At 34.9% G+C, this 15,956-nt stretch overlaps 2 protein-coding genes and 1 non-coding gene across 3 annotated transcripts in view; 1 reads left to right on the top strand and 2 right to left on the bottom strand.

Annotated features, from left to right (window-relative positions):
• The window catches only part of LOC138319642 (UDP-GalNAc:beta-1,3-N-acetylgalactosaminyltransferase 2-like), a 247,000-nt gene that overhangs the window by 222,822 nt on the left and 8,222 nt on the right, over nucleotides 1–15,956 (bottom strand). The window contains exons 5-6 of the mRNA XM_069262791.1: nucleotides 14,307–14,405; nucleotides 11,127–11,222 (exon numbers count right to left, since the gene is read on the bottom strand). Coding sequence (XP_069118892.1) covers nucleotides 11,127–11,222; nucleotides 14,307–14,405 — 195 coding nt within the window. The remainder of the gene's footprint in view (nucleotides 1–11,126; nucleotides 11,223–14,306; nucleotides 14,406–15,956) is intronic.
• Nucleotides 5,520–6,958, top strand: LOC138318328 (uncharacterized). Its single transcript, XM_069260601.1, has 3 exons — nucleotides 5,520–5,670; nucleotides 5,949–6,061; nucleotides 6,237–6,958. The coding sequence occupies exons 1-3, from the start codon at nucleotides 5,583–5,585 to the stop codon at nucleotides 6,582–6,584; spliced, it is 549 nt and encodes a 182-aa protein (XP_069116702.1). The 5' UTR covers nucleotides 5,520–5,582; the 3' UTR covers nucleotides 6,585–6,958.
• On the bottom strand, nucleotides 7,248–7,364 carry LOC138320213 (U5 spliceosomal RNA). Its single transcript, XR_011208127.1, has one exon. It is a non-coding gene; the product is annotated as a U5 spliceosomal RNA (small nuclear RNA).

The raw sequence follows: 15,956 nt of genomic DNA, 5'->3' as shown, positions 1-15,956 counted from the left end.
TCTGTAAAATTTCCATATAACGGACACAAATAAATTTTCCAAACGTCGGTACTTTCACTCGAAAAAAACCATAACCTTTCAGTAGAAGTTAGACTACACAAAATGACATTGTTTTTGAATGAAAATCACTGTATGAATTGAATGTGTATAATGTACTTTTTCTATGAAGAAAGCGGACACTTAAATTTAACCTGAAGACCGTAAATATTCTATAATACAAACAGTGAACATCTTATTTTGAACCTGTGCATCGGTAAAACAACAAAGGAAGCCATATCGGCAATGTTCTTTAGCGTTATAAGTCAATTACATTTATTTCCCTTACGTCGCCTTTCGTAACACTCTGGGGTTTGCATTATATCTGTGTTGGAATTCACCTTCGGGACTTGTTGGGTGTGAACCATTGTTTGTATAGCGACTTTTTGATGTCAGCCAGTTCACAACTATATGTGTTTACATTTGTTTTGTCTGAAATAACAGAGATTCAAGACAGTGTGGACACTTTACTCGGCTCATTAACAATGTTTTTAGAACAATTACATGTACAGACCAATGGGTGGCAAAAAGATGGAATCTTCCAAGCTATTGTCAACCCCAAACAGAAATTTTCGAATGAGCCCAAACATCGATTTTCTGATTTTGTGCCACTTTTTATTTGGAATTTTACAAACACAAACAATAATATGGCTTGTTCAAAACCTTCACGAAAGGCTCTGTCCTTAGAGCAACGTGTAGACGTTATTAGGTAGTTTTACAGAAATTGATAACAGGTTAATCTGAAGAGAGACTGTATAGAAACTGTGATAATGTGCAATTGTGTGTTTTAATCAATTAATACGAAAGAGTTGTTTTATTTACCTGAAGATGTTGATAAATTATTTGTCCTGAATAACCTTGGTTTTTTTTTTTATTTCATATGCAGTATGTAGCTGAAAGTGAATAAGAAAAACACAGATACATGTATACATTGTATATACAATATATTAAATAATTGTTTCAGATTCATTTTTTCTGATTGATTGAAATGAAAAATATAAATATACTGTACATATTCCTTTAAATAATAATTATGTTACTATTCATTTATTCCAAAATGAGCCAAATGAAAAGAAAATGATACAAATACATATATTTGTGTATGGAAAGATTGTTTAGGTTGAACCGCTCAGGGGACATAACTCGTCAAAACACTGACCTCTATATAAAGGACACCTCTCTATAAAGGACACTTTAGCCTTGTCACTGGGTATCCTTTATACACAGGTTTGACTGTACCAGGATATCAAACAAAATGGAATGCTATGTGTGGTTTGTCAGTAGAAAATGTGAAGCTTTCTACATCTGTTGCTGATTGGTCAGTTTGGAAAGCATTATACATTTCTTTTGCTGATTGGTTGGTTAATCAAGTAATGTTTTCTTTTCTGTTGGTGATTGGTCAGTTAGAAGAGCATTTATTACTTAATCATCTGCTGTTGCATGATTGGTAGGTTTAGAAGGTTACAAGTTTTATTTCATTTTTTATATGTCAACCATACAACTTAGTGCCTAAGGATAAGAATAAGTGTATGTTCCAAATCTTTTATTCCTTCATCAAGGGTTTTAACTAATACAATTTCTCTATTAATGGTTCCTGTTTTCTGCCTCTTTGGAAGCCATGCTATGGCCTAAACCTCTTCAACTAGAGAAAGTTCAAACCAAACAGTAGAATTGACCAATTTGTTTTTTATGCGGAAGGAAAAGATATTTGAAAATTTAATTTATAAATACACAGAAACAAAGGTACCTCAATCTATACCGTTCAAATCCACCAATTTGAAATCTGAATAACGTCATTAAACTCAAGATAGCTTTCTCTCCATTATGAAATACCAGGGGGACACAGAATAATATCATCTTTCCATGCTGATATATCCATAGGAATACCAGGAAAGCTAGCCATTCGGATATGATTTGATTATGTATATGCCTGTACAATAAACCAACCATTAAAGAAATTTGTTTGCTACTGAGATCTCAACATGCTGATCCGATGAATGTTTTGTGTACACATTTATCTTTGATTTGCAGAAAACACAAGCTTTATGATATCTATTTGTACTTTGTACCTAAAGCTTGATACTTCTACAAATTGTTTATTTCAATAAGACAAAAAATTCAATATCTTTCTTTTCTGCATAAGTGGTTTTGTAATATTACGTCTATACACAACATTCCACAATGTTTGGTGTGTGATACGGATCACACTAATGTGGGCATGATGTGCGATTGATGTATGCACAATGTGTGCACACTGTTTTTGTTGCATGGTGCAATCATACAACAGTATGTTTTAAGATAACTATAGCCACCCTTAGCAGTTACCTCCCTTCCCACACTAATCACAATTCATGTTCCTTAATTAATATAACTATCTACATGACCACATTACCATTTTTGACCCACTAAGTGCCCAAATTGAAAAAATAAGAGGCACCTAATAGGAGAATATTTGGACTAGTCACATGTAACATATTTCACAAAATTATTGCAGAGTAAGAATCAACAAAAAATTTTTTTTTTTAATTTTCATTATTTCTTTGAATATGCTTGAATTGTAAATGGGTGTTTCTAACCTGTTTTGATTATGATGATTCCATAGACATAATTAATTCTACTGTCGAAAGACATGCAGTGAGCAGTAATGAAATTGGCTGTTAAGAAACAGCCAATCTTAAGTGTGTAAACATATCAAGATGTAATAACAGAATTTAATGTGTTTGTCACTAACACTCACCTATTACATAAGACCTGGATACTCTCAGTAAACAATGTGATTATCGAAAAAAATGATGAAGGGATCTATCGAATGAACTCAACTGGAGCCATAAGGATGTGTACATGTTATTGTCATCGTTATCTGTCTCCAGTATGAAAACAAACTATCATCCATCTCTTGTGATTAAGAACTCCAACACGATTTAATCTGTTTCTGATCAACTTTCATTATTATCCCCAGAGGCGCCGCTAATACAAAATCACACGGCTGAAATAAACAGCTACTTCATCATCTTTTGTATAGTGTAATTTTCTGACACAGATTCATCATTCTTTAGATATAAAAGCATTTGTTATTTTGAAAGTTATTTACATTACAAGATATCCTTTTTGTCCAGATAAAATGCTGGAGCCACATTATCTTGAAAATCCTAGTGTCTGTCAGCAAGCAAACAACCCACTGAGACAGAGAGTACAATATCTCATTTATACTGCCAATCAACACAGCCATTTAACTTTGTTAGAATCTTGTAATGTGCTGGATGATTTGAACTTACTGAAGTTCTTTCTATTGACGCTGCATGATATAAAATCTGTGATGCTGATATTATAATGAGTAAACTTTTATTGACAATTTTTTTTCCTTCCTAAAACTAACCTTGGATATATCCGTATATACATGGATATATTTGTCTACATGGTTAAGATTACCTCTGGGCCACATATTCAATACAGCTAGGCATTATACTATACACATGTTTAATAACTTTGTAGCCACAAAAGAATACTGGAATTTTCAGCTAATTTCTTTGCTTTGTATTTCTAAACCATTAAGCAAAAAAGTATGTCCCCCATAATGACAAATTTAGACAGAAATATCCTTTCGAACTATAACTTACAATAAATATATCAACAAATCTCCCTTAAACCTGTGCAGATGATAAACTGTCTAAATATCCATTCTATAACTATAGCTTATACAATCACAGTTTGTTATTTAAAGGGACAATTCAGTCTAAGAGAACATTAAAATTTGTACATATATCGGAAAAAACCCAGTTCTAATGTATATTAGACCAGTCGGTTTTATTGTGATATGCCAGAAAAGCCCATGGTGGTGAAATGCATGTGAAATATTCAAACTCCCTCGCTGTCGGCCATTACACATTGTTGTCGAACATCTTGTATGCCAAAACCTGTCCCTTGCTAGTAGAGTAATGCTACTTTTGTCTAGAACAGCTCAAATCGCTCTGACAGTAGTGTGTTTATCTTATTAGGTTAATTGTCTTGCCTAAAAAATCATTTTATCACCTCCACAATGGTTATGTAGTTCATTTGTTTTAAATGTAAAACAATACATTTATGCCATATTTTGCTTCTTGGCTATGTAAAATTATTAGCCTGAGTGAATTGTCCCTTTAAATTTATTTAAACAGCTATCTTTATGTATATCTCAGTACTTAGCAACAACTAGCCTTTAATTTGTATATTCTGTATGTATGTTTGGAGAGGGCTTATCCATATGTTGAAAGAACTTGTGCCCAATCCTTTTTGTTAAATATCATAAAAAGGCAAATAAAATATGTTTATTTCTACCACAATGTGTCGATTTATTCAACTCTCAGGCCATTGGTTATATGTACACACCGTTGATTATATATATTGATATTCCACTAGTGGAATATAACCTTCCGGCGTTTTGATTGGTGGAGAAAATGACCTTTGACCGGTACTACTTTTTCTACCCCACGTGATCAATGTTTACGTCGTCTGCTTTCAACGTCAACATCATGGCTGCGATGGACGAAGATTTGGTCAATATTGGCGACAGAGTGAAGCTATGTGACGGGGAAAGGGGAGTAATCAAGGCTATTTCAAAGGCAGACACTAATTATGGTTTCGACCGATTTGAAATTCAGTTTGATTCAGGCAAAATAGCAACTGAAGCCCGGTATCGGTTCGACGTCATACCGTCATGCCCGGGTCGCGACGTTACAATATCGCAAACTAACGTTAGATCTGTCACGATATCGGAAACCATTCAGAGTACATTAACACCCCCAGTTGATAAGCCCCATGATCTATATTTGTCAGACATAGATTCATTAGAAGATTTTGATGTTGACAGATTCATTGCTTCAGAGGTCAACAAAAACACTAAGAAAAAAATGATTTAGATATGAAAAAAGTACGAGATTTTTTTCAGAGTGTTCTCAAGGAAAACAGGCCATTAGAATCAATTCCGCCAGTTCAGCTGAACAAGTTACTTTGTATCTTTTTTATGAATGTTAGAAACAATCATGGAAAGGAATATGAACCTGCTACCATTAGAAACATGGCATGTAGCATTGATCGGTATTTGAAATCGAAAGATTACGGCAAACAACTAACAAGTGTAGAGTTTTCTAAGGTAATGGAGGTTATCAAATCTAAACAAAAAAAGCTAAAACGAGAGGGAAAGGGCAATTTAGAAGGGAGGGCTGATGCTGTTTCAGACAAAGACATAGATAAATTGTATGACGTAGGTCAACTTGGTTCACACAACCCTGACAGTTTGTTAAGAACAGTTTGGTTTCTAAATACTGTGCATTTTGGCATGCGAGGTGTTACTGAACACAGGGATATGTGTTGGGGGGGATATTAAGCTATGTAAAGATTCAGAGAATAATGAGTACATTGAATTTCGTGAACGGCAAACTAAAACAAGGCCTGGATCAAATCCTAAGAATGTAAGGGCCCCCCCCCCCCCCCCGCGCGCCTGGGCTACCCCTAAAACCCCATCACGCTGCCCTGTCGCCACTTCCTATTATATCGCCACTAATACAAATATGGACAAATCTAGCAGGTGGTTTAAGTGCCAGCCTGTCGGCGTAAATAAACTGGGAAGATTCATGACTACAATGGCAGAAAATGCAGGTACTATTTTATGAATTCATCCTAAACTTCCATTATAATAAACAGCTGCTGTCAACAAAATAACAAAAACTAAGCCCCGCCCCTTTCAGATTGTACACAGGCTATACAATGTATTACAGTGTGTACTGAAACAGTACACGATGTCATGTTGCATTTCAAAATTTCACACAACAGGTCAAGGTCGATTGTCCTGGTTATTTGCACTTTAATACTAAATGATTACTGAATTATGACCCGTGATACAGGATTTTTCAATATTTGCAATAAAAATGTTTTAGGCTTGACGAGCAAAACAGGGGGAAATGGAAAGCGCCTCACGAACCATAGCGCAAGAAAGTATCTTGTACAGAAGTTGAATGATAACGGGTTGCCTCCCAATCAGATTATGCAGGTATTAATAAATATATTCTTGTATGTTAAATAATAACAAAATGTGTGTTTTTAATGCAGACTTACCTTTATTTAAGAAAATACATCCCATCACAAATATTTCGGTACAGTAGGGCTACTGTAACTTTTTTACGAATCACTTGCATATTTTTGCATTTTTTTTTTTATCCTTTCAGATTTCCGGACACAAGAACATCCAGAGTATTAACAATTATTCGACAATAAACTCAAACCAACATAGGACGATCTCAAGAACATTGTCGAACGCGCACTCAGAGCAGATCGGTCAGCCAGCAAACAATCCATCATCCGGCCCCCGGCCATCATCACTAGTGTCATCAAACGGTGATGTTCAACTTCAAAACGTATCAAACAGACCACCATTACCAAACACGCTCCCGTCATTGTTTTCGGGACCCATTAATGGTGGATCTTTCACAATAAACATCAAAAACAAGTCCGTGTGTACTTGTAGGAAACGCCAAAGGCCAAGGGTGCTTTACTCCGACAGTGACACGGACTAGAGTGGGTTGAACATTCCGCGCGGGAAAATTACGTCACATGCCGAGGCCACACAACTGTTAAATTTGCGCGCATATAGTCCCCGGTCAATATGATTTAAAGAGAACGAAATGACTGGGTTTCGGATATCAAATACATTTAATTATCATTATTTTATAGAAATATTTGTGTACTATCAATTATTAAAGTAATAAAAAATAATTACGAAATTGAATGTTTTGCATATTAATTAGTTTCTGTATCATACAGGTTATATCACTACGCCTAATTTGCATACGGAACTCTAGTAAAAAAAACGTGGGCCTATTGTCACGAAAAACATTGTGGTAGAAACAGGTCACACCACTCGCAACTATTGGATATTGAATTAATTTCCCTCTCGTGAATTATGTTTTAAAAGTTACAAAAGACACTCGCTAAAGCTCGTGTCTTTTGTAACTTTTAAAAAATAATTCACTCGAGTGAAATAAATTCAATATCCAATAGCTGCTCGTTGTGTAACCTCTATATCAACTATAGCTTTCAATAGATATATGAACAAAACGTCTTTTACCCTGTGCTGATGATAAACTGTCCCTCTCCTGAATTTCTTCTGGAGGCCAGTGTTAGTGGCATGGATTCCCTTGAGGACGGCTAGAGGATTTTTTTTTATTTTGGTATTTGTTACCCTGAATGAACAGGGTTTAAAAAATAGTCTATAGACTCATTGAATGTTCCTCTCCACGGAAATCTTTAGTAAAAGGCGAAAGATTTATGCGTGGTTTGAAGAGAAACCAGAGTAATGTTCAATTGGTAATTCTCATACTATATTACAAATTATGTGCATGGTGAAAGGCTGTTCACTAAAACGACTTCTTATAAAACAATTACTATTTGATATAACTATCCATATATATAAGTCATTAGATATAAATTATTTATTATATATTCTCAAATATTTTATTTTAGAAAATGATAAATCACTAAACATATATTTATATCAATAAAATTCCATTACCTACTTAGACATGGGAGCTAACTCATACTGTTACCGATAAAACATGGGAGGTAACTCTTATCAAAAGACAACTTCAATGGTAGTACAATACCTCATTCACCTGTAGAAAGCAAATCAGTGAACAGATAACTATAACCAGCTATAATGTCATTGTAGACCTATAAAATGTTGATCTTGTGATTGACAATACGATCTGTTAAATCTAGCACGACAGGACATGAGTCATGATCGATCAATGCAGTATCATCCACACTATAATCAAGGCATTACCCAGTGGGCACATAACGTCCGGACAACATTTTGGCAACATTTTATTTAGGTTGCGACGTCGGGGACATTCTGACAATGTTGTGAGAACGTTTTTCTCCAAACGTCCTCATGACATTAGCACTTGACGTCCTGATAATGTTTTTATATGGTTAGGAAAAAAACTTTGACAATAATTTAATATATTTCAAAAAGTATTATTGTTGGAAACAACTTTTAAAGGAAGCGAATGAATCTATTCAAATAATGATACATACAAGTAGGCCTTATATTTTTTTCAATAATTATTAACTAATAAAAAAATAATTAATCATTTTTTTGTACTTTTAAATAGTTTTATTTTTTAATTACAGATACTATAGGTATTAATTGAATAGATGAAAACAAAACAAAAAGTATAATTATAAATACCAAGTTTACATACCGATTATTACGTTAAATATGTAAACTACCGAGTTATGATAAAAAAGTTGTGTAACCTCCCTTTCATTTTAAAGTTTATCCGCTAGGGATCGGTATTAACTTTTTAAAACAAAAAATTAAAATCATAAGAATAAAGCGTCTTTTTATACCAATGAATTGTGATTTTATTTATATGACATTTTACATATTTTCCCCGCACACTACAGAAACTAGGAGTGGAAACTCGTAAAGATTTGTTTGGTGCGCAGTTATTTTTACTTCCGGTTCTTTGTTCGTTCAAACTTTGTGTACACACGTGCTTCACACCGATAACATTTCTTAGCCTCGACAGCATCCAAACAGGATATATAACTTCCAGATATCGACAGATATTTCAAGGTAAGTCTTTGTTGATTCGTATACAAACTTGTTTTTAAAAGAATGTGTTTATTATATTATATCGCGGTAAGTTATTTTATCTATATGTGTAGTCAGTATTTTGAGTATGTATACACATATACATTAACTTATACAAATTCCCTGATGTGCCTGTATCCTATTTGTGTTTTTATTTATGTAATAATGTACCGGCACATGAAAAATATATCGTCTAAATCATTATATAGATGTTTAATGTTTTATTCTGTTTTCTTTTACAGATGAGAATGCTTATACACGGAAGTACGTGAAATGGCTCCTACACAAACAGTCTAGGTGGAAGTTGTTGCACCTATTTCATGCAGGATGAGCAGAAGACATTAAAATATTATATAAACACTATATTTTGTTGTTATTGTACTTCAAAATACTAGAATAATGAAAATAAACAACGTAACATACAAATGTTGTGAAAACATTATATGAAAACATTCGGCGGACGTTGTCAAAAAACGTTCCCCAAACTTTCATTTGCAACCTTTTTTGCAACCTAAATGCAACGTTGCGATCGGACCTAATAAAAACGTCCTCTGGATGTTGTGTGCCCACTGGGTAATATACATGGAACAATCAACATAGTGCCATCTATTGATGTTGTCATTTTTTAACAACATTTTCTATAATATAATCATCTTATCTTACATTTTTTTTATTTAAAAACTTTTAGAATCAATAAGTTGATATTTTATTTCATTTGATGTAATCTTAAATAAACAATGACATTTGTATACTGAATACTAAGAGCTTATCAAAACTTAAACATTTTTTTCACAATATTTTTTGTAAGAATTGTAAAATGATACTTACAGTAATGCTAAGAATTCAGAAAAAGAAATATAAGATACATATTTTTGAAAATCCAATGTTTTTGAGTTGAACATTAAATATTATGAAAGGCAATCCTACAGTAAAAATTAAGTTATGCATTCAGAACATGATATACCAGAATTGCATAACATAATTTACAAGTTGTTATATCCTGGGATCTGACTGGAAAGCTTTAAAATAATTTAATTATTAAGTCACTGAAATAATTCCACCGTAATCTGATTATCCTCCCCTTTTTAGACCAATTAAACTCAGTAACAAATTTTCATGATATTAAATAATACTGCACTGAATCTTTCATGAGCCCTAAACAGTTCAGGAACATACAAATGCAGAATCTCAATTTATAAATTGCATTAGACTTAAATTAATTAACATGACATGCTGATACAGAAGTCTATAATGATTTGGTTAAGAGGTTAAAGGTTCTGTAAGCTATTGGAGCACTATTTAATCTATAAGTTAACTGTAAAGGGATTATAACCTTGCTTACAAATGTTATCCAGATCTTTATTCTCATTGCCAATCAATCCACATAAAACTTTTAGTCAAAATGATTGATATCTCAAAGAGCTCCGAGAAAAAGCGAATATAGGAAATGCATGTCTGTAACAAAAATATTAACAAACATAATTCTGTTTATATTATCTAAGCAATTAACTCAGACAAGATAAGGCTGTTACATAATTTATCCTCCAGGTAATAAAGATGGGTGTTTATCTTTTGACTGCCATGGGAGATAACTCAGTCAAAACCAAACATCCAGACTGCTGTATTTAAATTAGGGCTGATAATTCTACTGGAGACAGTCCAGCAGTCTAATCTTATACCCACAAACTTTATCATCTCCAACAGAGAAATCTAATTTAGGTATCAAGTAAATTGTTAGAACATATGCTACATGTCTCATCATCACTTCCATGGGACTGAAAGAAAAATATCTCAAAGACATAATAAAATAGAGTGGTGACGATGATCAAGTTCTGATAAATTCATAGTGCAAACCTGTTATACAGACCACCTAAAAATGTTCAGAGTTTGTCAAATCAAAACCTGTGGTCAACTTCACTAGCCAAGGGTATATTCAGTTTGATACTCCCCCTTGGCGAATATGATCTGTGGTAATGAAGGATATGTCTCAAACACACATGTCCCAAATACAGTGCTTTTAATTGTCAAATTAGATAAAAACATGTCTTGAATAAATCAGGTTGGCTTGAATAAAGGTAGTTTCATATAAAAGTGATCTTCAACACTGGTGATGTTTTAAAAGGAAACCCTATTACATATATATAGGGCTATTATATAGTCAACTCATGATGACAAATACTCTCTTAACAAATGATATTTGAACTCATTAACTCCATCAAACCCATCAAAGATATGAAAAGTTTATTTGAGCACAATGATAATGGGGCAGAGGACTTAGTGATTGTAAAATAAAGTGTCCTCGAACAATAATAACTCTGAAATTCAGGACCTTTCTTATAAATGATAAATCCTTAAACTGACTGCGACATTCTCCACAGAATTACTGAGCCAGATGACACTTAAAGTTTCAGGAGGTCTGTTAAGAGGTTGACTATATAACACAACATGCAGCTGTACTCACTTTGGGTAGCCTGACAGCCTGCACTGGTTGGAACAAGAACTGGCCCTTAGGGATTCCAGGATCGATCCTACTGAAGGTGGCTGTAGTTAACACGCCCTGCAGGACAATAAAGCGTTTTGTGTAGTAAGGTCTCCAATTGACATATACCTCATCAGCAAGATAGATAAACTTAAATGTGATTTTTATATGTCTTATACATGCAATGTATACCTATGATAGCAACTATAAACTACCAGTAAAGTTTAAGGTGTAAAACAGAAAACCATGTGAAGAATCAATGATTATTACATATAGATCTTGTCCTTTGAATGCTTGCAAAAAATAATCATCCGACTTAAAATATGACTAAAATGACCTATTTAAAAAGGTACTGTACACCATCTTTAAGTGACTCGATATGTTAACAGGTATGTTTGATCTAATTATCTTACAGGTAGCAAGGAACTTGACAGGAAGACAAAGATCATGAGTGTAAAAAGTTAGATGGTACTTCTGGTTACCATCTTGGATTTCAAACTAACCCAAACATAACAATACCTGGTGATAGCCATTAAGGGTCATTTCAGAAAAGATTCACTTGAATTATATAGTCCTAAGGTGGAGATAAAGAAGGATTTTAAAATTGATAAATTGATGTCGTTCAGAAACCTTTTAATGTTACATAACAGTTGCAATGGCTACAGTCTAAACTTTTGGAGACTATATATATATATACACAGCTCATTAAAAGACACTCACATAATTAGGTTGTAGAAACTGGCAACTGCTACAAACACAACATGTTTGAGACAAAACAAATATGATGAAAATCTATCCTTTCTGCTTTGTTTTTGTGAATTTTCGCCTAGATGTCATGATAGATGAATACTGGGGCAGTACAGAAAAAAAACATTCCTGCAAAAACCAAATAAATAGTCCTATTTGAGCTCCAAGGCCAGATGTGAGTGAGATTACATAATGACAGCTGGAATGGACCCATGCAGTCACTAACACTTGATCAACACTCTGGTAAAGCCATGATTACTCTCACAACAAAAAAAACATGTCATTCCAATTCTTTTTTCCTATTACATACCAATCAAAAACGTAATTTTCTTGGCTTTAGATGGAGCCATAAGTATTGGTATATAAGTATAGAAATGGTTGGGGATCATCGTCCATACTATGTTACAGAGGATTACTTGGCATTCATCAAACCGACATCCCTACAGATCATGACACCCAATGGTGTTTTATTGATAAATGTAGAGTTGTAATGTCTGTCTAAGGAATTCCAATCTTAATCAACAAGCCAAGTTATATAGGCACTAATGCTACCTTACTTATAAGTATCAATATCTTTCTTGAAAGAACAGACAATCCCCAAACGGTATCTGACAGTGAAATATATTTGTGTATAAAATCTTTTCCAGCTAAATTGAAAAGTATTTTTGCCTATTTATCACAGTACAGTATATTGTACTGCAGATTTCATTACAAATTGAATTTTCTTTTGAACTGTCTATTTGGCTGCGTTGGCTGAGTGGTTGAGATATGCTGACATATTACCTGTAGCCCTCCTTCCCTGAGGTCTGAGTTTAATCCCATGTGGGGGCAAATGCTAGAAAGTTATGACCATGCACATGTGAGGTTGGTGACTCGATAGAATGCCAAACCCCTTCAATTTAGTCCATATAACCCAGAGCATTAGTTATATAATGTAGCACACCTCAAATATTCCCTGCTTATGTCAGAGTTATATACATAACCAGGAAAGATTTACCGATGACATCGGATCTGATTAAAATCTAAATCAGTAAAAGTGGCAGTAACATTTAACAACCAAAAATAATTACCACTGAAATAAAAAGGAGCTAAAGTTTTAATGTATTTTAACTTAATTACAGAAGTACTTATGTCTTCAATTAACACTTGGCCTATAAAGAGACAGAAGTAAGAGAAATAATAATGCTGACAACGTATGATGGATTAGCTGCATATAAATACTGAGTTACAATTACACTACACCCCAGAGAGAAGAGGAAGGGAATGACATCATTATCACAAACATCGCCCTGACCATCATTTCTCTGCCTTGCTGGAGCCGGGGGTGTGGTGTTGTGTAAGAATGAACCAGTTCCTGTAGGCTGGGTAAAGCTGTACCAACATCTACACAAACGACATCCTGTGTCTGCCGTTAACAAAAGGACAGACAGGGGGAAGTCTTGTGAGGACAAAAACTTTTCATTAACACTGTCAGGTATTTTGTTAGAGAAGTAGCCTTGTTTATACAGAACATAGTGTCTAAGCTCACTATTAATCCAACTATTGATAAAGGTCACCACCCTAGCTCACCTATACCGAGCTCACTTGATATATACAATTTGTTAGGAAAACGTCAAAGGGTCATTGTTACCGTACCTTATGCACAGTGTACTAACAAAATATTACAGATATTGGTACAACCTTACCTTGTGCAATATATATTTCACAAGGGAAACATTACAGAGGTCACTATAACCTTACCCAATGCATAGTTCAATTAGTGTCCAGTTCACAAGTATACACGTCAGTTCACTATGTCTTAGCCCAGTGGGCTCTGCTACTAATCCAGAGCTCACTACACAGGCTTTATATTTACATCATGTTTCTTTACTCATGGACCTTAAAACGATGTCTATAACAATGTGATACTTAAGGAGTGGCATCTCTTATTTTTCCGATGAATGTGATACTTAGTTAGGATTTAACTTATACCTTTTTTGAAGGGGGGGGGGATTAATTGAAAGAATGCAGATCTAGCTTGGACCTTTTAATGAGCCAAAAACGCACGTACCATATAGTGGATGCACAACATTTCACTTAATTATCTCATTAGTGGTAGTTGTAACAATCAATGTGCACTAAGCACAATGTGTACTAAACACAGTGTGTACTTAACATGGTGTGTACTAAACAATGGTGTGTACTAAACACGGTGTGTACTAAACATGGTGTGTACTTAACAAGGTGTGTACTTAACACAGTGTGCACTTAACACGGTGTGTATGTAACACAGTGTGTACTAAACATGTTGTACTTAACACAGTGTGTACTTAACACAGTAAGTACTTAACACAGTGTGTACTTAACACGGTGTGTACTAAACCTGATATCATAATAATATACAATCAACATTGTCACCTTCACTAGTATACTTACATCTGTAGAACGATTCATCAGAGACACCTGGATGGCCGAAGTGTTAACCATGGCTGCCTCTAACAGTCCTATTCGACTAATTACCACAGGATGCATCACCTGAAAGAAAGCTCGAGCTTAATTATTGTACCCTAAACTTTAAATTCTCTTCTCCATTCCAACTTCTATTAATTACTCCCTTCACCTCACCCAATATCTATATATATATACAACATACCCTCTCCACTCCAACCTCTATCAATCCCTCCCTTCACCTCACCCAATATCTATATATACAACATACCCTCTCCACTCCAACCTCTATCAATCCCTCCCTTCACCTCACCCAATATCTATATATACAACATACCCTCTCCACTCCAACCTCTATCAATCCCTCCCTTCACCTCACTCAATATATATCTATATATACAACATACCCTCTCCACTCCAACCTCTATCAATCCCTCCCTTCACCTCACCCAATATCTATATATACAACATACCCTCTCCACTCCAACCTCTATCAATCCCTCCCTTCACCTCACCCAATATCTATATATACAACATACCCTCTCCACTCCAACCTCTATCAATCCCTCCCTTCACCTCACCCAATATCTATATATACAACATACCCTCTCCACTCCAACCTCTATCAATCCCTCCCTTCACCTCACCTAATATCTATATATACACAACATACCCTCTCCACTCCAACCTCTATCAATCCCTCCCTTCACCTCACCCAATATCTATATATATATACAACATACCCTCTCCACTCCAACCTCTATCAATCCCTCCCTTCACCTCACCCAATATCTATATATATATACAACATACCCTCTCCACTCCAACCTCTATCAATCCCTCCGTTCACCTCACCCAATATCTATATATACAACATACACTCTCCACTCCAACCTCTATCAATCGCTCCATTCAACTCACCCAATATATATATATATACAACATACCCTCTCCACTCCAACAACCTCTATCAATCCCTCCCTTCACTCACACCAAATATCTATATATACAACACACCCTCTCCACTCCAACCTCTATCAATCCCTCCCTTCACATCACCCAATATCTATATATACAACATACTCTTTCCTTTCCACCCTCTATCAATCCCTCCATTCACCTCACCCAATATCTATATATACAACATACCCTCTCCACTCCAATCTGTATCAATCCTTCCCTTCACCTCAACATATATCTATATATATATACAACATACCCTCTCCACTCCAACCTTTATCAATACATCCCTGCACCTCACCTAATATCTATATATACAACATACCCTCTCCACTCCAACCTCTATCAATCCCTCCCTTCACCTCACCCAATATCTATATATACAACATACCCTCTCCACTCCAACCTCTATCAATCCCTCCCTTCACCTCACCCAATATCTATATATACAACATACCCTCTCCACTCCAACCTTTATCAATACATCCCTGCACCTCACCTAATATCTATATATACAACATACCCTCTCCACTCCAACCTCTATCAATCCCTCCCTTCACCTCACCCAATATCTATATATATACAACATACCCTCTCCACTCCAACCTCTATCAATCCCTCCCTTCACCTCACCCAATATCTATATATACAACAACATACCCTCTCCACTCCAACCTC

Source organism: Argopecten irradians, chromosome 3, assembly GCF_041381155.1.
Source record: "Argopecten irradians isolate NY chromosome 3, Ai_NY, whole genome shotgun sequence".
In the NCBI taxonomy this organism is placed as follows: domain Eukaryota; kingdom Metazoa; phylum Mollusca; class Bivalvia; order Pectinida; family Pectinidae; genus Argopecten; species Argopecten irradians.
Note: the sequence above shows the minus strand (reverse complement) of the source record. Positions and strands in the feature narration are given on the sequence as shown.